General features: G+C 50.8%; 1 protein-coding gene across 8 annotated transcripts in view; it reads left to right on the top strand.

Moving 5' to 3' along the window:
• HRAS (HRas proto-oncogene, GTPase) overlaps positions 1-21,424 on the top strand; it is a 74,657-nt gene that overhangs the window by 50,831 nt on the left and 2,402 nt on the right. For 6 of the 8 annotated variants that reach the window (XM_037899554.2, XM_043549906.1, XM_037899558.2 and 3 more), the window contains 4 exons: positions 6,155-6,311; positions 13,927-14,105; positions 17,268-17,427; positions 20,443-20,567. In XM_037899554.2, the coding sequence (XP_037755482.1) occupies positions 6,201-6,311; positions 13,927-14,105; positions 17,268-17,427; positions 20,443-20,562 (570 nt within the window). In that variant the 5' untranslated portion in view covers positions 6,155-6,200 and the 3' untranslated portion in view covers positions 20,563-20,567. The remainder of the gene's footprint in view (positions 1-6,154; positions 6,312-13,926; positions 14,106-17,267; positions 17,428-20,442; positions 20,568-21,424) is intronic. The other 2 variants (XM_043549909.1, XM_043549908.1) reach the window with 1 other exon arrangement.

Here is a 21,424-nt window from a genome sequence, read left to right as displayed (position 1 = left end):
CTTCCTCTTAGCGTTTGTTCACTGCCTAAAAGCCCACAGCCTTTCCAAGGGACGTTCTTTTGCAACATATAGTGCTGGTTACAGTCTTCACTTGGCATCATTGCTAACCCTGACTGTTCAAAAACTCAAGTCTAAGCCCCCAGAAATCATGAGATTCACTTAAAAATTTATTTAAAATGTATGTTAATTTGCCTTTTGGATTTTGAGCCCCTAGAGTTCCTGTTTTTCAAACCTTTCTCTGCAACCATGAGTGCGAGACACTTGCTTTTCTTCTTTCTTTTTAAATGAAAGCTGAGATTCTTAATTAATCACGACTCCAGGAGCTGGGATTTTAAGAAAAGCACCAAATATTTAGATTTGCAATAAAATTGCCAGAGTTGGGAACACTGCTGTGAAGCTATTGACTTGGCACCATAATACAAGGTATAATTTTTGTGGGTGAATCTTCCTCTGCTAGGTCCCTGATTTCTGCAACAGATGGGAAATTCCTCAGCTATTTCACTTAAATTTTCAAAAACAGTTTCCACTGACTTAAATATGAAAATAAGTATCGGTGCAGTAACCCCCAAGTTATTTAATTTGATCCTAAATTCAATTTATTGTACATTGTCCCTATATTTTAAGTTTTCGGTAGACCAGTGGTTCTCAGACTTCATTGTACTGCGACCTACTTCTGACAACAAAAATTACTACATGACCCCAGTGCCCTATGTCACTCTAGATTTTAGAGTCCAGAATTAGGGCTGGCATTAGGGGGAGATAAGCAGGGCAATTGCCTGAGGCCCCACACCACAGGGGCCCCATGCAAAGCTAAGTTATTCAGGCTTTGGATTCAGCCCTGGGCAGCGGGGAGTCTAATGCTGGCCCTGGTGACCCCATTAAAACAAACTTGTGACCCACAGTTCGAGAACCACAGCTCTAGATTTTTATATTGGGAGAGCCTGGGGGTGGGGAGTGGGAGTGGAATAGCAAAAGGTGTTACAAGGACCAAAGGTTACAAGTGTTACAAGGACCAAGGTGTTACAAGGACCAAAAGGTGTTAAAAGGACCAAGGAGCTTTGGCAAAGCTGCAGGGGAGCTTTTCTTTTGTCTTCTCTACATGTGCTTTGAAGGAAAGTATTCGGTCCAAGGTCACCGCCTGGTAACCAGGGCTTGGGTGATTGTCAGTGGGATTCCATCCCGGGTGTTGATTAGTTTCTTCTTGGCTTCTCAATGGTGTAGGTGAAAGACGGTCACCTGTGTCTTGGTTGGGTTGGCACAAGCCTGGTTCTTATTCTAATAGGTTTAAAGCAGTGGTCACCATCCGGTCGATCGCGATCTCTGGCGTAGCTGCTGCTAAGGCTTGCTCCCTGCCTGCCCCGGCCCCACGCCACTCCTAGAAGCCGCCAGCACGCCCCAGGGGTCTCCCTCTGTGCGCTGCCCCTGTCTGCAAGCACTGCCCCTGCAGCTCCCATTGGCTGGGAATGGGGATCTGTGGCCAATAGGAGCTGCAGGGACAGTGCTTGCAGAGAGGGGCAGTGTGCGGGGCCATGTGCTACCTGCCGCCCCGCAAGGGTGCGTTGGCCCGTTCTCGGAGCAGTTTGGGGCCGGGGTAGCCAGGGAATCTACCTTAGTGGCAGCCACGCTGCACCACCGACCGGGAGCCGCTGCAGGTAATTGCTGCCCAGCAGGAGGCCGCACTCCAGCCCTGAGCCCCCTCATGGAGCCAGCACCCTGTACCCCCTCCTGTGCCCCAGCCCTGACTCCCTCTCAGAGCCAGCACCTTGTATCCCCTCCTACACCCCTGCCCCAACCCAGAGCCGCCTCCTGCACCCAGACTCCCTCCCAGAGCCCACACCCTCTCCTTCACCCTAACACTCTGCCCCAGCCTGGAGCCCCCTCCTGCACCCAAACTCCCTCCCAGAGCTTGCACCCTTCACCCACTTGCACCTCAAACCCTTGCCCCAGGCTCAGCCCAGAGCCTGCACCCCTTTCTGAAACCCAACCCCCTATCCCAGCCTGGGATGACAGGGATGTGTGTGGAGTGAGTGGGGTGGGGCTTTGGGGAAGGGGAGGGGCTTCAGGGAAGCGGCGGGATAGATCCTGGGTTGCCCTTAAATTCAAAAAGTGATCTTGGGCGTAAAAAGGTTGGGGACCACTGGTGTAAAGTTTGCTCGATGCACATGTCAGTCTGTTCAACAGTGGCAAAGTCCTCCTCCTGTGATGTTATGCATAGATCACTGGTTCTTATGTAAAATGCCTATATTGCTCTGTATGGGCTGGTCATTGGTATCTATGTTGAAGAGGATTGGTTCTGACACACTGCCCTGTGGGAGGCCATTTTGTCATCTCCTGTGGCTCTGTTTCTGGCACAGTTCTATGTGTAGCGCTGAGGGGCCTGGGCAGAGCAATGGAAAGGGCGGGACTGGAGGAGCAGGAAGTGCCATGGCTCAGCGCTGAGGTGCACAGGCAGGGCTGAGGGGGGCAGGGCTGGAGGAGCGGGAGGGGCAATTGCTCAGCGCTGAGGGACATGGACAGGGCTGCGGGGATGGGTCTGGAGGAGGCAGCGTTCCAATGGCTGAGTGCTGAGGGGCAGGGCTGGAGAAGGAGGAGCAATAGCTCAGTGCTGAGGGGCATGGGCAGGCCTGGGGGGGCAGGAGGTGCAATGGCTCAGCATTGAGGGGCACAGGCAGGGCTGGGGGCGGGGGGGTCAATGCTGGAGGAGCAGGAGGTGTGATGGCTCAGTGCTGAGGGGCATGGGGTGGCTGTGGAGGGAGCATCAGCTCTAGAAAGAGGCTTTCTTTTAAATTTCTAAAACCCTCTCATCCAACAGACTCCAAGCGCGCGCGCACACACTGTGCAAAGTATTACTGACTATGACAAACTATAAATGGGCTGTAACTTAGCTGTCCCTCCCCACACCACTACACACAAACACATGCAAAAGCCTGAGCGAATACACAGCCTTGAAGCTTAGCAGATTGGCTGTGGGCCAGCATGGGAAGTGAATACTAGAAGCCAGGGCCTGAGCGAGCACAAGGCCTCCAATGCCTGGATCTGTAAACCCAGGGACTCATCCCAGTAGATCACAACTGTCCTGACTGCTCACAGGATCTCGGGAGTTGCAGTCCAAGATTGAGGAGCACCCAGGTCGAGCGTTGCAGGGGGTTACAGTGCGCTGCGTGGGAAGGCCTGCTTGGTAGCAGTGTCCGTGCCGCCTGGCTCCTCTCCAGGAACACTAGGTTCGATGGCAGAGCTTTAAAAACAAACAAGGAAGCTTGAGTGGCTGGTTCCGTTTGTGTGGGAGCCAGCGAGTGCCTCACTGTTCCAAAAAGAGATGCTGGGACAGTGAGCCAGGGGGGAAATGGGCTTGGGGATTGGTTGGCGTTACGGCTGATATCGACATGCTGATCCCTGACCCTCGGCTGACTTCTGGCAGGCAGTAGCCGTAGTCTGATGGGGGTGGATTTCCATTTAAACCGTCAGGGTTTTGTAATCTTCCTCTTGTACGCGCTGAGTCAGAGTTCCTCTTTCACAGTGGAATTGGGACAAAAATAAAGGGTGTGTATGTGGGGGGAAATAAAGGGCGCACGTCCCTGCCCACTGCTGGTAATGGCAGTGCAGGTTTCTGCCGAAGCCGGACTTCCCAGCAATACCAATAACAAATGCCCTCTGCCCGCACCTTTCACGTTGATAATAAGTCAGACTGGCTGCAGCTGGGGAGACGAATGCCTAATGTACGCTCAGTTCCTTGGGAAAATTAATGAGCCTTTTTGAAAGATCGTCCCCATCTCAGGAGCACAGAGGAGATGGGAGGGCTGAGGGGGTTGGGCCCTGCTTCCTTGCTGTTGCTCCTCAAACAAGGCTTCAAGTAGCCAGTATAGTAATAGGGGCTTATTAGCTTAGGTGACTAGCAGGTAATGTAGGTGCCCTGCCCTCTGACGTGTGAACCTGTTGCAGAAGGCTGTAAGCGTTTAACTCAGTTCTGAAGATGGTGGCATAATTTGTTAGTGCTGCCTAGTGATTAGTGCAGAGGCTGGGAGCCAGGACTCCTGAGTTCTACTCCCAGCTGTGCTGTTAACATTAACAACATAGTCTCTGATCTTAACCAAGTCATTGAGGCCAAGATTTTCAAACCCGACTAGTGATTTTGGGCACCCAACTTAAGACTTCTCTAAAAGGGCCTGATTTTCATAGGGCGGGTACTCGGCACTATCTGAGAAATCAGGTCCCTTTAAATTGGGCAAGTTAGGTGCCAGTTTTGTCTTTAATCTCTCTATCCCTCAGCTTCCCCATCTGTAAAATAATGCCCTACCTGAGAGCTCAACCCATGAATGTATGCAGTCACATTGAGAGCATCAGATGGTGCATGCTGTCGAAGTGCATGGTGTTCTGTTTAGGATAGAATTTGTGAATGGGTTTTAATTCAGACTGATTTTTCTTTAATTATTTGAAGTGACTTCGGTTACTAATGATGGATGCTAGATAATGGGTCTTACCAGTAAAGTTGTCTATTTTAGATGACTTCTCCCCCCTGCCCCTCCAGTTTTAGGCGAAGTTCACATATTTTTAAACAAGATGAATTCAGATTTAAATTCGAATGAATTTGCATTCAAATAGCAATCTGATCATTAATGCAGAATAAAGCCAGTTGACCTCCAAAGGCAGAGCGTGTGTGACAGAAGGAAAAAGGTATGAATTCAGATAGTGTGAACCAGTGGATTCTAACCAGCCTCAGGGATTTTGGCAGGCAGTCACGAAGGTGAGCTGGCCCTCCAGCAAAGCCCCAAATCCCACAGCCCCAAAAGGTACTCAGCCATGGCCAGGGATGATCTGACTACCACAGACATGCTGGGGGGAGAAAAGGAGGCCAGAGGGACTGCAGTAGTACTTAGCAAAGGGGTGTATCTATATTCAGATTATCACAGTCTACGCCCTATCTTTAGTTCCACTTCCCCATATGTTCTCTTACATCTCAGGTAAGTCCGGAGTTTCCCAGGGAGGCGTTTCCCAGCCTGTGCCCAACTCTCCCCAAACTCTACCTTGTTTCCAATGTGTCTGCCTCTTCTCCTGCCGCTCTCTGGAGCTGTTTTTTCCCTTGGTACTCCTTCAGCCTCCAATTGTCTTGGGTGTTACCCTCTCTCTGCCATCAGCTGGGTCTGGGTTATATAAACTCCATGTCCCACCTATTCCCAGCAGCCTCTGAGAGGAGTGATTGATTGGAGTCAGCTGCTTGGGTGGGTTTTTTTTTTCTCTCCCAGTGTGATAGTTCACTGTGTTACTTATGGATACATTTCCAGGGAGTTCAGTGGCACAGGAAAGCATAAAAGAGGTTATAGGTCCTTTGGGTGGTTTTTGCTTTTCTAATTTGATAGTCTTACAAGAGAATATCTGGAGGGTGGGATGGTTTGTATGTGTGTGGGGAAAGAGAGGATAGTGCAGTCTGTGGGTAGAATTCATCCCTGCTGTAATTCCATTGACTTGGGCCAAGTTACACCAGAGATGAATGTAGGCCTGGGTCCCCCTGGTGATTAGATTTCTTCCAAAGGAAGGTCACATTGCTGTTGCTGTTATCATCATCATCATCATCATCTGAAACTCATTTTCAGAGGGGAATGGGTTGGACAACAGCATCATACATTCACCTGCCTGCCTAAGTGTAGTGTCCATGCAATGGGAAGTCTTTTAAAACACTTTAGAATGGGAGGCAGCATGGGCTTGTAAGGCCCTGGACAGGAGCCAGGAGATTTGGGTTCTGTTCCCAGCTCTGTCACTCACCTGCTGTGTGACCTTGGGCCGGGCACCTCGCCCCTCGTGTTTCCCTCATACGCTTTGGCTGTCTTGCCAAATTCTCAGATTCTCTGACTCTGTTTGTACAGCCCCAGTTTCTGCTGGGGCCCGTAGGTGCTACTGGAATACAAATAATAAAAGTCAGCCGTAACTGGCTGGGTTTTGTGGGAATGGGAGACCCTTGATACTCATGCAATGAGGTTATCGTTTCACTCCCTTCTAACTGCAGCTGTCCCCACTTTGTACCAGTGCCTCTTGCTGTGTCATGCTGCATAGCCACCGCTGGCTATCTCCTGCGTGGCTCTGGTGCAGCAGTGGCAAATCTAGGTGACAAGAAAGAAGCACTAACCTAATGCTGATGGTGTCTGTATCTCTGTCCTTGCAGGTGGTGGTGGTGCTGCTGGAGACCCTGAGCTGGGGTCAGCGGGAAGATGACCGAGTATAAGCTGGTGGTGGTTGGAGCAGGTGGCGTTGGGAAGAGCGCTTTGACAATACAGCTCATTCAGAACCATTTTGTTGATGAATATGACCCCACGATAGAGGTGAGCACCCTGCAGACTCTGAGATGGGAGTGAGTCTGAGAGTTTCTTATATGATCTTCAACTTTTTAACTTTGCGGTGGATTCCAGGGGCTGTTTGTTTAACCAGAGAATTCAGAGTTAAAACATGGAGAGATCAAATCTGAGAAGCCAACCCAAAGACCTGAGTTACAACTCCAGGGTTGGCTGTAGCCCTGTGGTTCTGAACCTTTTGTTTACCAGGCCTTCCCAACCAGCTGGGACACCTCTCCTAGTAGAAAGATGGGAAAGTCAGGGTATTTGCAACCTGTGCCCCCCTGCAACTCCCCTTTTAAGAACTCGAGATTCAGCCATAGGAGGTGAGGTTCAGCTTTCCTAACATTTGATTGCTTGTGCTTCCAGTACACGCATTCTCTTCTTGAAAGCACAGTTGAGCTTGAATGGATAACGGCCAGATCTGGTGGAAAAACTACCAGTTGGAAGTGTTATTTGAGAAGAATCCTCAATGAGAAGAGAGTGAAAATACAGGATCTTGTACCCCCCCAAGGCTTCTGCAGCTGGTGGCGGGATCAGCTTCCTTAGTGTGGCTGGGGCTCCCTTAAAATCAAGAGCTCCCTTTTCTAGGGCTGGGCAGCTAATTCTCTGACCTTCCATCCTTGGGGAGCTGGGTTCAAATCTCGCTTCAGTCCCAAATGAAAATGCCTTGAGTCTGGTCTCAGCCTGAGCCCCCGGGGGATGTTCCTCCTCTTTACAAAGCTACCACATGTTGCCACAGCACCCCTAAGTGTGTCAGGGGATTGCAGTGACCTAACTTGCAGTGGGTGGCTGTGTCTGCTGAGGAAAGGCCCCGGGCTGGAATAGCGGTAGGTGCTGCAGGTCAGGATGTTGCATGGGCATAGCTGTGGACGGACTGAATGGCAGAGGGGGTTGGGAGCTAGGATTGAGGTGTGTTTGGTGGAACTTCTGGGGGGGTCTTAAGGGGTTGGGTTTGTATGAGCTGCTTCAGATCAGGACTGAGATGCAATTGAAGATCTGGGGGCAGAAGGAAGTTTGCGTAAGGTCTTTAATGTCTATTTGTGTCTGTCTTTATTCCGGATGGTGACTTTCTCTCTTTCCTTTTGGGAGGCTGATGTGACTGAGTGGACAGAGCACTGAGCTGGGACTCGATCTGGTTTCTATTCCCAGTTCTGCCATTGGCCTCCTGGGTGACCAAAAAAGGCTCAGAGAGGCAAAGAGACTTAGTTTCCCCTTCTGTAAAATGGGAACAATGATACTGACTTCCTCTGTAAAGCGCTGTGAGATCTGCTGATGCAAAGTGCTGTATGAGTGGTGGTGGTGTTGTATTGTCGAAAGAAAGGATTAACCCTTCTGAAGTGCTCAGAGTGTGGTGAGGGATGTGGCATAATCTCCTGAACAAAACAGAACTTTGCTTCCCTTCAAATAGTAGGGAGCTACTCTGCTGTCTTTAAAATTCAGCCCCCTGCCCTTGCTGCTACCACCAGTCCAGCCCACCAGAGGCAGCAGTGGCGAGAGCACTGGTGTGGACACAGGGCTGGTGGACAGCAGCACTTCAACCACTCTGTCACCTAACCATGCTTGGAGTAAGTCCGTGCAACGTTGTGCTTTGAACCCTGGTGGATGCTGGGCCTGTCCACTCTGTAGCTGAAAGGGTGCTAGCAATTAGCCCTGGAAATTCATAGCCCAGAAACGTGTCGTGTTTCTCAGACACGAACTCCCTGTCCGCGCTGCTTGAGGACGTTTTGTACTGGCACCCTGCTAGCAACAGATGGATCTAAACACAGCTTTTTGCTAGTATCACCGTTATAGTGATACCTTGAGGGCCCCACTTAGGATCAGAGCCCTGCTGTGTCAGGCGCTGTATATACACAGCCGTTGTCTTAAAGAGCTTGCAACCTATATAGACAAGTTGGAAATGTTATCTCTGTTTTACAGTTAGGGAGATGAGGCAGAGAGAAATTAAGTGACTTGTCCAAGGTCGCACAGGGAGTCCGTGGCAGGGATTGAAACCAGGTCTCCCGAGTCCCAGGCCTACACCTTAACCACAAAGCCCTCCTCCCTCCCTGGGACTTCAGCCACCTTGTGGGCAGGATCTAGAACAACTATGTGTGGCAGAGTGAAATTGCAGCCCATCTCATGAGGTCCTGGAGCCTGGGCTACAGTCTGAGCCTAAACATGTACGCTGCAGTTAAACAGCCCCTTAGCCTGAGCCCGAATCAGTGGGGATGGGCCAGCCGTGGTTTTTAATGGCAGTGTAGACATCCCTTAGGCTTTTCTGCCCCAGCCCCTCTTCTGGGCTGTTGCTGCAGAAGCTCCCACACTTTCTTAGAAATCTACTCTCGGTCGTTTTGCAGGAAAGCACCGTGACAGCCCCACATGACAGGAGATGCCTGTGCTGGGAAGCAGAGGTTTCCACTGCTCTGTGAGGAGCACAGCCCTGCTCTTCCATTGGACCGGGAGAGGTGGAAACGGCCCCTCCCCTCCCCTGATAATGGACAGGAGAGAGTGCCCCGAACTTTCGAGTGGCTGGTTTTCAGCCTCTCTTGTCCTCTCCAGCCTCACAGCCTTGTCTCTGGTGTGCCTGCCGTACCGTTTCCATGTGCTGTAGAGATTCATTCCACATAAACATGGTGCTGGGAAGGTAAACCCTGAGCATCGTTTAACTGAATGTCTCCTGCAACCGGCACACTGCTACCATCCCCTCTCTAACATATGTCTGCACCTCCTGTGCCTCTGAAACACTTTTCCCCTCGTCTGCTTTGTGCAGACCAGGCAGTCCCCTCCCATAGGTATCTACGGTTCGCCCTGCACCATGCCCTCTGCCACTTCATACCCTCACAGGAACCTCTAACCACTGAGGCTTTCGCTGCTCTGATAAATAGAGTTTTCCTCCTTTCACTTAAATATATTTGCCTGCTGCTCCCCCCCCCCCCCCGCCCCACCCCAGAGTTACACTAGCATGCTGTGCTGTGGATGGGAGGAAGGAATCTCCTTTCAGTAGCAGCCCCATCTTCCTAAAAATACACCATAATACCTTCAGCTAGGGGCTTTATGGGAGCTTTATCAACCTGTCTCTGAAGAACTGTGTAGAAGCAACAACTGGAGGCAGGATACTGGACAGGATGGTCCTGCAGTCTAAGGGGCATAGTTCAGGGGTTAGGTACCTGGCTCCCATTATTGGAACTAACTCACTTAATGTCTCCCATGAGTACGGAGAATTCTTCTCGCTGCACTTTACATTCATCCTGTATCTAGGATGTTACTATGATAACAGTAGCTCCCTCGCTGAGGAGTCCTCCGCTCCATTCTCGTGCATCAAAATGAGCCTTCCAGCTTCCTCTCTGCCATAAATCTCCTGTTATAAATGAAACTTGCTCAGGCAGATACAGCAAATCCCTCTCCTGCAGATTTGGTGCTGAGCTGAGGCTGGGGGAGAAGTGCTGTGAAATTGTGCTAGAGGGCGTGGCCCCTTCAGCTATGGGAGAACATGAGCCTAGGCGCCCTCCTTCCTCAGGGAAACCATGCCTGGCATGTCTGGGGCTGATGCCCTTTTCTGGCGGTTGCATTCTTTCTGCACTTAAGAGGACTTGTACTGGGCGAGAGATGTTTGAAAAGCATGTAAGTCAGAGTCTCCCAGTGTGTTGGAATAGGTCCTACATGTCTCCGCCCGACCCTTCGCACTCTCCCAGTGGGTCTCCTGCTTAGTCTTTCTGGCTGCGGCTTCAGGAAAGCTCAGCGCTCTGAGCTGCCTGGGCCACTATCGATGCGCATCTGGGGTGCGACAAGCCACTAAGCCGCTGTTTCTGTAGCAATGGGGTGTAGCAGTCTGCTCTGTCTTGTTGAGCTCCGCGCATATGAAGTGGCAGGAGGGTTTCAGTCACCGTTCCTCTGAGCTCAGCTCAACCTTAGATGAGCCCCTTTCTGTAGTGTATGGAGTATATGTAGCGAGCGTTGTCAGGTTTAAAGGGCTCTTAGAACTGGAAAGTTTCGACATGGTGGAAACTGCAGGTGGCCGGGCCTCTGGCTCCAGTGGTCTGATATGTGCACTCACACCTTGGAGGTGCTGCCAAGTATAATGCCAGCCCCTGTTATGACAGTGTCTTCATAACTTGGCAGCCAGCAAAAGGAGGGGCACAAGTGATGGTGCCTGGTTTAGGGAGGGGATGAAGCAGAAAGTAACATGAGCAATGAAAGAAAACTCTGTGGCATTTTTGGTTCAAGCTGGGCAGAAAACCAGGAAATTCTTCCCTTGAAATGATTTCCTGATAATATCTCCTGGGAACCTTAGATCCCATCTTACCCTGTCAGACCTGCAAAAATGCAAAACATTCTCAACAAAACCTCAAGGAACTCACCTGTTTCCTGGTTCTGTTATGAACTTGAAACCGAACCCCAGCTTTGTTAACGGAGTTAGGAAACTTTCCACATGACCCTGGGTTCACTTTACCCTCAGGCCAAACTCAGAAGTTTAGCTGGAGTTTCACTTTGAGTTTTTGACTCCCTGCAGCCATCCTTCCCTGGGTAGTGAATGGAACATGGATACTTGCAGCCAGAGGTTTGTCCTCCAGACACATGCCAGGGACCACTGTCTTGTCAGTTAATGAAGGATCTGGACGACAGTAACCTGATATACACAGACTGATCGCCGCATGCTTCCTCCCTTGCTGCCAGCACCAAGAGGAGGCTTGGAATGTTTGTGAAGATGTTGTTTAATTGTAGAAGAGCTGGTGATGGTTGAATGCTGATACACTGGCCCCAAGATCCATCACCTTCATGGGACACCTTAGTACGGAGGAGGAGATTAACGTGGCTGGGGAAAGCATGTCCCACATCCAACCAGTAATATTGCCATAGTCTGAGGGTAAAAGGGTTTCTTCTCATCCATCATTGGGTCCCCCCAAATCTAGGCATGTAAGACTGTTTTGTCTATGTGGTGAACACCCTGGTGGATCTGGATTCTTTCCACTCAGGGACAGATCCAAGCATTTCTGACTGCAGATTCCCCATATCTTTCCTGGATAAGACCAGCTTTGGTAGGAGTTGGTTAAGCTACTTCCATGGACAAGCGAGCTGTGTTTACAGGTGGAGTTCCCCCTGTTTACACCCCCGGGGCCAGTGAAGCTGTGGGCTCTGATCTCAGAGACCAGACCCGTGCTTCTCTTGGCTAGTGAAAGGCATCAGGCAGGTTTCAGATATGTTAATGGGGAATGTGAATGCCTCCCTGGAGGGCAGGATGCCATTCGCCTTTACAGTGGCTTGTATCTTGCCAAGCAGTCACTCAACATTGGTGCTCTCTTCTATTACTGCTCTGTCTCTAGCCTTCCCTTTATGGGGAGGGGTATCGAGAAGGTCACAGCTCTGGATTCTTTTGACTTCTTGGATCCCTGTGGGTCTGGTTTCAGGCCTCATTGTATGGTATGGAGTGTTTATAAGGCGTGCTTGTGCTTGATCTCCTAGCCATGAACAAAGGGAATAGGTCCATGTCAACTTCATTAGGTCAGTCTACAGCCTTTGATATTGTTGCTGACCTCTGCTTCTGCTACTCTTTGGCCGGAGAACAGTTTTTCTTGTGGCAGGGGTGAAGGGGCTATAGCCCATCTGTTTACATTATGGTGGCCGAACCTTAGCAACTGAAAGAGCCAAACATTTAATTTTGGTTTTAAAATGAAGGCTTAGAATTTGCAAAATATCACAGAATGCAGCCAGAGCTGCAGAACGATCCTTAAATCGCAAGATCTGGAACGATGATTTTTTTCACACCTGTGATTTCCCTCCCACCCTTTTTCTTGCTATGAAGGCATTTGGTTGTGTGTCTTACGCTTTTGAGGTTGGACTCGTGGGAAGAAAGAGACTAAGCTGTTTCTGTGATTTGCATGAAACATGACAGTCCCCTTTCCATGCAGATTGTCCCAGCAACATCCCCTGTGGTTAGACTAGGCAGGGAGGAAGTGTGATGATGTCACTAAGGGGCAGGGCTTTATGAGGCCCTGCTTTTAAAACTCTTAACAGATTCCCACTGAGAATCTCCGAAAGTGACTTTTTTAAACAGTTTTAACTTTTTCACACCCAAACCTACTTTCTAAACTGGAACACTCCAGAATGAGCCCCGTTTACATTACGCATCAGATTTCAAGGTTCAGCCATTTTTGTCTTCTCCATGTGAAAAATGGGTAGCAGCAATCCGTTCTACAATGGGGACAAGTATTTGGGGCTTTTGCATAACTGAACGGCTTTTCCTCCAGCTGTCCAAACTGGAACTTTGAACATAGACCAGTTGTGGGAAATGCCTGCCGCACAAGAGAATTTTTTGAGACGTCTGAGTGAAAACAAGGGGTTATAATTAAAACCAGTTGGCAACCTTAACTATAGAGATTGCTACCAACCTAGTACTACAACAAACGTTCAGACAAAAGGGAGAGAGATTAGTGAACTTGGATGCCCACCTTGAGGTGCTTTATATGTGCCAGATTTGCTGAGGGTTGAGCATATTAGGGCATCTAAAGCCATTAGTGAAGTCTGGAAATCTTGGCAGCTCTGAACTGGCTAATGGCTGGAAGAAGTGGGCTGGATTTCGAAAAGGGAATACGAGGACAGTCTTTGCAAGGGAGGTGTCCTAGGCCTGGGAATTCCCAGGGGAATTGCTGGGAGGCCTGGCAGCTGGGCCAGTCAAGGCTAGGATGGATGAGATGTGGTAGAACACCTCCCATAGGGAGTAGCACTGTGTTTGCAAAGGCTGGACTGGATAATTTAGCAGGTCTTCTCTGTCTCTGATTTCCAGGACTGATTAGCTACAGGCGGCACTAGAAGTGGTTGGAGGTGTCAGTGACTCACATGAACTCCAGCCCCCACTCGCTCACACGCTGTTTGCATGTCCCTAGGTGTGGCCGCAGGAGGTGACTGAACCACCACTGTGCCTGGCAGCTCCCTAAGAAAAGCTGCATCAGGAAGGGAGGCATGAGGAGGGTTTAGCCTGTACTAAATAAAGTTAGAAAAATAGTTGTCTGGGGCTGGGTGGCCCTAGTGTGAAAGGCGCACCTTGTCTGCCGGGAGACAGCGTCGTAAATAGGAGGAACAGAGGTTGTGTTAGCTGCTGCTCTGGCACAGAGGGGAAATCTGTTCTGCCGCTCCCCCCACCTCATTCCATTTTTAAAAGGGGTTGAGTCAATTTAAGGCTGGCTAGAGCCAGGCGTAATGTGGGCAGAGATTGTGTAAGTCCCCTCTGCACAGCATAGCCAGTGTGCCATAGTCCTGGCTGGCAGCACCCTCTTCTAGTCCAGACCTGGGCCCCCACCTGTCATGCTGCCCATGCACCACAATCCTGACCTGCAGCACCCCCTGCTACGCTGGTCCTAGGTCCCTACACACGCCTGCCAGTGTATTTCTCTCTGCCATTCCAGTCCCTGTAGAACTGAGGCTCCTAATCCTGGCAAACAGGGTGGTGGTATTTGTGGGCTGTCTGCAAACATCCACTGGGGGTGACTAGGGTGAGACGAAATTCCCTTCTGTTTGTTAGCTGCAGCACGTCAGGATTGGAACCCCAAGGCTCAAGCAGCGGAAGACCCCTGTGGTAACTCCCTGCTCATTCTCTCCTAGTGACTGTCCCTTTCTGTTGGCCCTGCAGGATTCCTACAGAAAGCAGGTAGTCATTGACGGAGAGACCTGTCTGTTAGACATCTTGGACACGGCGGGTCAAGAGGAGTACAGCGCCATGCGAGACCAGTACATGCGGACGGGGGAGGGCTTCCTGTGCGTCTTTGCCATTAACAATACAAAATCCTTTGAAGATATTCACCAGTACAGGTCAGTATCCCCTCCGAACTCTTCCCCTATGGCCAGGGCTGCTGTGCTGCCTCCTATTTTAAAGGGCAGGCCTGGCTGGCGTAATGTGCCGCCTGCCAAGACCAGGCTTGTCCGCTGTGGGAGCGCTGGCTGCCAGCAAAGACAATTACCTCAAGCAGCCATTCCCCAGGGAAGAGAAGGAGCAGGCGGCTAATGTCAGTGGCTCTGATAAAATCCATCCGAGGGGGATTGCTGGTGGCCTTGGGGGACATGGTAATGTAACGTTTAAGTGTTTACAATGACTAAAGAGAGAACTGATCCCTTCCATCTCTAATTAATGGCGTTACACTGTGAGTGAAGCTGATCTCAGCAGCTCCTGCTGTGCAGGAAGGCTGAGAGAGGAGGGGAGAACCAGGCTCAAGGGTAAGGAGAGGCAGGGTGCCTGATAGGCAGGGCTGCTTCAGCCTTAGCTACTTATTAGAATTGCAGAGCACACAGCTAGGGAGAGGCCCTGAAGAGTATATAATGTGAACAAACAAGACAGATAAAGGTGGGGAAGGAGGGCGAGGTGACTTGCCTGCGATCACCCAGAAGATCAGTGGCAGAGCTGGGAGTAGAACCCAGGTCTCCTGGCTCCCAGACTAGTGCCCTATCCACTGCACCAGGCTGCCTCTCAGACACCACACATAATTTGGCGGTGGGAGGGACTAATGCACCCAAGGCAGTAGCTGCTCTCTGGTTGCCACCCAAGGAGCAAGTGGCTGGCCCAGGTTGGAGGGAGTGTGGTTTTGTGGTGTGACCCTGGCCCAGGTGTCTCACTGTAACCTAGCTGCCTTACACCTTCTCCCGAGGACTTGTCTTTGGGAGCAGGAGGGCTTTATGGATGTAGTCTGTTCGTTTGCAGTAGGAAATGCGGGAGGGGCTCTTTGTAAGCACATGTTTCACAGGCCTGGGAGCAGCTATTCCTTAGGCAGGCAGGCAAAGGAATGGGAAGCCCTGCCAGCACTGTCTGTCGCTGCTAAATAAGTGTTCTTCAGGGAGGGGTTCTGTGCTGTCTGGAGCACGAGGCAAAGAGCATGTTCAGCAAACATTCGGGGCAGTGAAAAGGTTCGTGGCTTCTTGGGCTCCCAAGGATCAGGCCCTCCGAGCAGGAAGTGCTGAGTGACCATGCTCCAGCCCTGGGTGCCTAGAACAATACTATCTTTGACTGCTGGGAGGAGGTTTGCTCTGTAGGGTGGTGCCCAGCAGTCATTCATGCTGGCTGAGTAGGAGCTGGAGTCTGAAAGCCAATGTGATAGAGTGGAACTGTTCAGACAGTGGCTGACACACATGCACAAAGGGCTGCAGTTTGGTGCTCATGAAGTTGGGGAAGAGGGCTAATGGTTACGTATTGGTTTATCTAAGTAAAGGGTAGGTTGACATGGTGCAGGGCCCTTAACAGCTCTGCCAATGCACCTCAGTCCTGACCTGCAGCCCCTCTGCAATCCCAGCTCTGCCAGTGCACCTCAATCCTGAACTGCAGCAGCCCCTGCTGTCCCAATCCTGAGCCCCAGCCCACAGCACTGCCAGTGCAGTCCAGATCTTATTTGTAACACCCTTTACTATTCCACTCCAGCCAATGCACCTCAGTCCTGATTTGCTACCAAGGCCAGCCCTAGATTTTTGCCAGGGTCCTATAAGAAGTGACACTTCGCAGGCCTCCTTCAGCCCCTACCCCCCACTTTCGACCAGGTTCCCCATTTCTGAGTACCCATCACTCCCTCCAGTGGTGTTTTTTGTGTATCTGGAAGCCTTCCCCTCCCAGCCTTTGGTGACCATCATTATTCTTTGTACACATCTCTTCTTCTTCATATTCCGTGGGTTCTAGCAATCTCCTTCCATCCATGTGGTCCGGGGTCGGGGGAGCTGAGGTGGCTCTTGGTCTCTGCCACAGCTTCCAGGCGATGGGATCAGTCAGGAGTGTGAAAGGGGAATCTGGAGGAATGGGGTGTGTATGTGTGCAGGAAGATCAGGATCCTGTGCACCTATATTGGCCGAAGGCAGCAACTGCCTGCAACACCCCTTGTTATTCCAGCCCAAGGTGTGTCTCTTTGAGTAGACGAGGCTGGTTATAGAGGCCCTGATTTAGCACAGCACTTAAGCATGTGCTTAATTTCCATTGAAGCTGAGGAAAGTTAAGCACATACGTACATGCCTTGCTGAATTAGGTCGATAGTGCAGTCCATGGTTTTGCAATATGGACAAATGGGAACGGAGATGATGAGCCCGTTCACTTGTGAACGTCAGGATTTGAAACCAGGGCTCCAGGATTGAAAGGCCAAGAGGCCAGCATGCTAATTCGCTGCTTCTCACCTCCAGGGGATTTTGAACTTGTTGAATGAGTGGAATGGGGTTGGAATAATGAGAGGCATTAACGACACCTTGTTTGGTGGGGGGGAGTGAAATGCATGTGGCTTCTTATTTAGATCATACGTCTGTTCTCCCAGCGGGGCGAATAACCAAAGGGAACAGTTGTTGCCTTGGAAAAACACCGCAGAATCCATCAGCTCATGGTCCTGAGCATTCTCTTTCTCCTTGCTCGGTTCAAATTGGCAAGCAGATCCTAGCCAATGGCTGCTGCACTTGGGCTCCATGTTCATTGCTTTGCCTTTCCATATGAGCAAGTGAGACTTTGTTCCTGCCCCGGGATACGGGATGTTTCTGTGCCCCTGGACAGCTGCCTGGTGACTCTGGGATTACAGTACTGAGCCCGGCTGTAGTTTTGTTGCTGACAGAGGGAAGCTGTTCCCAGATAACCCTCAAGACCTTGTGACAGGTCAAAGCTAGGCACAGCCCATGTTTATCCTGGAGCCAAAGGGGCCACTTTGGGCTTTGGCTCTGTGTCCCCAGCCTTCCAATAACAAATATGCCCCACGTAATCATTTTTAAAATGTATGAGCTTGTCTTGGCTCCACAAAACAAATGGACAAAGAGTGGGATTTTCATAAGGCACCTAAATGACATAGAAGCACAAATTCTGTTGACTTTCACTGGGGCTTGTATTATTGGAGCAGAATTTTGTTCCTATCCATTACAAGTGGCACGTGCTCTGCTCCCACGAGGATCTTTCTGAAACTAGCTGCTGTTGTTGTGATAATGAAATGGCTTTTCCCCTCCTCACTTCAGCATCTCTTATCTCTGCAGAGAGCAGATCAAGAGAGTGAAGGATTCAGATGATGTCCCCATGGTGCTGGTGGGAAACAAGTGTGACCTTCCGGCCCGGACAGTGGAAACCCGGCAAGCGCAGGACCTGGCCAGGAATTACGGAATCCCCTACATAGAGACATCAGCGAAAACCAGACAGGTAGGAGGAGAGATGGTTTTAAAATGTGAACCAATAGCAGTTCTCAAAGGCCCCCTTTTTATATACCTACAAACCCCTATCTCCTTGTGACCCATCTAAACATTCCACACTCAGCACTTAGTGTAGGTCCTACTCGATTTCTCTGTGGTGACAGTCACGTTGGGTTGGATAGGTTGGGGCTGGTGGGATTTCTGTAGTAAGTTTTTTGCCCCTGAATCCAGGTAGGGATATCTCTGGTAATGCCAGAGATGGGTGTGTGGATACAGCATACCCTGAAAGCCCAGGGCTCTGGGATTGGTGCCCGGAGAGCTGCCCCAGCACCAAACGGCTAGACTTGTAAGGCTACACCAGCCTGTCTAGTTACCTCCTCTTCTCAATGCTTCATTCCATTGTTGTGGCTGTAAGAAATTGCCTAGTCAACTCGGCCAGAAGGAACCTCCTTCCCTGCCCCTCCCACAGCTGCCATCTGCCCCCTCCCTGTGTTGGGCGAGGAAACAATCCCTGAGCCGGCCTCCTGCTTCCCGCAGCAGTTCTGCGCGCCCTGTGACTGACAGCAGCAGGGCTGACGCACAGCCCTGTTGACAGAGCAACATGCATTTGCTGTCAGGCAAGCAATGCTCCAACTGCTAATTACACAGTGTGCTGAGCCTCCTCTGACAGCTCTGAAGTGCCAGTGAGCAGGGGAGTGAGCATGAATTAGAGCAGGCCAGCGCTGGCAGTGATTTACCGCAGTCGGGATGCTGGGATAAAGCTGCCAGGAAACTCATCTTGGGGGAAGGCTGCCACCTGGGTGAGCTCGGAGTGATGGTGCAGGAGTGATAAATCCACAGCCGGATCTCTCCCACGCCCCTAACCCTTCAGCCCTTCCCAAGGCTGCTACTTCTGTCCTGGCCAGCCACGCTGGTTTGCTTTGTGAGGATCCGATGCTGTGTCGCAGCATGAAGGCCCATGTTGTGCCAGTGCACCGGGACAGTGTATTTGTGCTGCACTCATCGCTGTGTTACACGAGTGCCTTGCAGGATTAAATGGGCCCCCCAGGAATCTGAGTAATGCTACCCGTGCCCTATCCACAGCAATTCCTGATGGAGCCGAGTGTCCCAGGTGCTAGGCCTGGGAGAACACATGAGGTTCAGGGTTAGTGGCTACCTCTTCTCTGCCTCCCCTCTCTAAAAAGAAGCGTCTTTTGTCTTGCCTGCTCTCCCCCTAACTTCTTGGAGCCAGTGCCTAGAGATGGCAGAAACGACCAGTGAACTATTGTGGCAGTCGCGTGCTGTGTAGATCAACGGGGAGAAATGCCAATGGTTGGAGGAGTCAGTTGCCACCTCAAGGCTGGATGTTCCAGGAGAGAATTCCTCTCCCTATCCCAGTGAGCCGGTCCACTTCCCTGCACAGTGGGGGCTTGCCCTGTGTGTGAGCTCTGGAGGGGGTGGAATTGAATGCACAGGCCAGAAAGGCGTGGTCCCAGGGTAGCCTGTGTGGAATGAGTCCGCACCTCCAGAGCACTTCCATGATTGGCACCAATAGGAGCTCTTCTTGGTAGTCTCAGCAGAGAAGCCTGGGGCTGAATAGGCCGCCTTGCTGCTAGAGGGGGTCCCCGCAGGTCAGGGCCGAGACATGCCGGCAGAGGGTTGTGGGGACGCTGCTTGCCCTTTGGACAGAGGGAGGACTTCGTTCTTCAGGGCCCTTGATCTGGGACATTTGACCAGCACCCAACTCATCGGAGGGATTATAAAAAAGGGTTAAAAAGCCACCCACATGCTGCAGTTGGGTGTGTCCTAGGCTGGCATTGGCAGCAGATTGTTTCCAATGCACCTTTGTGCAGCTTCCCTGTGTTTATCTCCTAACTCTTCATCCTTAAGTGTTTTCTCTGGTCACTAACCCCTCTCTCTCTCTCTCTCTCACCCTAGGGAAGCGGTGTGTCCCCTTGCTGTAGGGAGGGCTACATCACAGGCTTGCACAGCTCCAAGTGGGTCGTAGGGAGGGCTATGTGGCACATAACGTCCATAGAGTTAATGAATACCTGCAGCCCCATATGATTTAAAATTGCACCTTGATCTTCACTCCCCATGGTCCTGTAGCCTCTGCTGGTGGTCTCTCTTGGGGCCATGCTGCATTGCCCCATAACGCCTGTCAGGGCAGTCTGCCTGGTTGTGAGGAAAACACCCACAAGAAGTGGCTGCGGAAGGGCGAGAGGGCACCTATGACAAACGGCTCTTGATTGCAAGCCCTCATGGGCTAGCGCAGCACAAGAAGAGGATCCTCTCGGGTTTGTGGTGCAAACGAGCGCGTGCTCAGCCCCACGTTGAAACATGAGAGAATGCGTGAACCAAACCCAGTCCAAGGCTGAGTCCTGGCTTCTGGTTCAATCCAGAGGGAGGGACAGGGGTTTTGCTCCTTGGGCCAACATGGTTTGCTCCTCAGTTTCCCGATGTGTGCACCTCGGGGGACGAGAGGTGTGTTAAGGGGCTGAATGTTCAACAGAAGGTCTTTGACGTCTGCTGTATTGAAATGAAGCTTTCTGCAGGGCTGGGGGCTAGTCCTTATGTTCACTGCATAGCTGTCTGATCCTGAGTTGTTTTGCTAACCGCCTTGTCCTGCTGTCCATGCAGACATGCACACATTACGTATGGGTGCAGTTTCTGCGGGGAGTGCCCCTGGTTTGGAGGGTTAGAGATGGGAAAGAGGCAGTCGGCTCAGGGCTGTTAGTTCAAGTACAATTTCTAGTGGGATGTCCAGTCTCGTTTTAGGTGGCCCTAGAGATGGAGCTTCCGTGTCCTTTGGTAGCCTGGTAGTTATGTGCCACATTTTGCCAGTAGGAACCATTTCCTGGGATTCCTCTCTGATTTCTTTGCACAGTTTCATCCCTTTAACTCGAGTCAAAACCCACTTGAACTACACTATGCAGTTCTCTGCAGGGGACTTCTAGTGATCACCTAGATCCATCTGCCCCCACTTCCACCCTTTTTCCGAGCGGCTTTGGCGCTCTTTGAGCAGAATGTTGTGCCTCTCTTCCAGGGTGTTGAAGATGCCTTCTATACCTTAGTGCGGGAGATCCGGCAGCACAAACTACGCAAGCTGAATCCGCCGGATGAAAGTGGCCCAGGCTGCATGAACTGTAAATGTGTGATATCATGACCAAGGTGAGCCCAGTGGGAGGGAGAGGGGTGTGCCAGAGATAGGTGCAGGCTGCAGCCAGGCGTGTGCCGGAGGCAGGGATTCATTGACCGTGTATCAGGCTGCAAAAAGAGTAGGTTGAAATGATTTCATTGAACCCTTTGTTTCCCCAACAAAAAAACCAGCTTATTGGCCAAAACAAACATTTCCTCAGAAAGCCCTTGCTTTGGTCAGCATTTTCTGGTGGTGTGTTTTTTTTCGTTTGTTTGTTTTTAATGAAAACCGAACAATTTTCATTTAAAAAAGCTGGATTTTTTGGTAAAGGTGGTCAGTTTTAAATAAAAAAAACTGACAAATTTTTACTAAAAACGTATTTTTTCCTCTATTTTTTATTTTTTCATTAAAAGGAAAAAAAAAACCCAGCTCTAGCTGCAAATGAAGTCAGGTTCCATTACACCCCACCACTACCCCCCTGTGGCAACAGCAGGACAGTGAAGGAAGTGGGCAGCTCAGTGATTCCCTTGTACTCGCTCTCCCTACAGGAGTCTGAATAAGCGGGGCTGGGGCTGCATTTCTGATTCGAAGTTGTTTGCAGTGCTGTTGTACCCGTGTTGAGGGAGACAAGGTGGGCGAGAGGCAATCTCTCTCTCTTATTGGACTGGCTTCTTTTGGAGAAAGAGACAAGGGCTGTGAAGCTCAAGAGCTTGTCTCTGTCACCAGCGGAGGTTGGTCCAATAAAAGGAATTCCCTCACCATCGCAGCTAGGGCGGGTATGTCTCTTCGAGCTGGAATTTACCTCCCCAGCGCCACTGTAGACATGCTGCCAACAGAGTCAAGGGTGTCGTGAAAGGGCTGTTTGCCTTTATAAATCATATTAGTCAAA

Source organism: Chelonia mydas, chromosome 6, assembly GCF_015237465.2.
Source record: "Chelonia mydas isolate rCheMyd1 chromosome 6, rCheMyd1.pri.v2, whole genome shotgun sequence".
In the NCBI taxonomy this organism is placed as follows: domain Eukaryota; kingdom Metazoa; phylum Chordata; order Testudines; family Cheloniidae; genus Chelonia; species Chelonia mydas.
The sequence above is the reverse complement of the archived record's forward strand: the minus strand, read 5'-3'. Positions and strand labels throughout refer to the sequence as shown.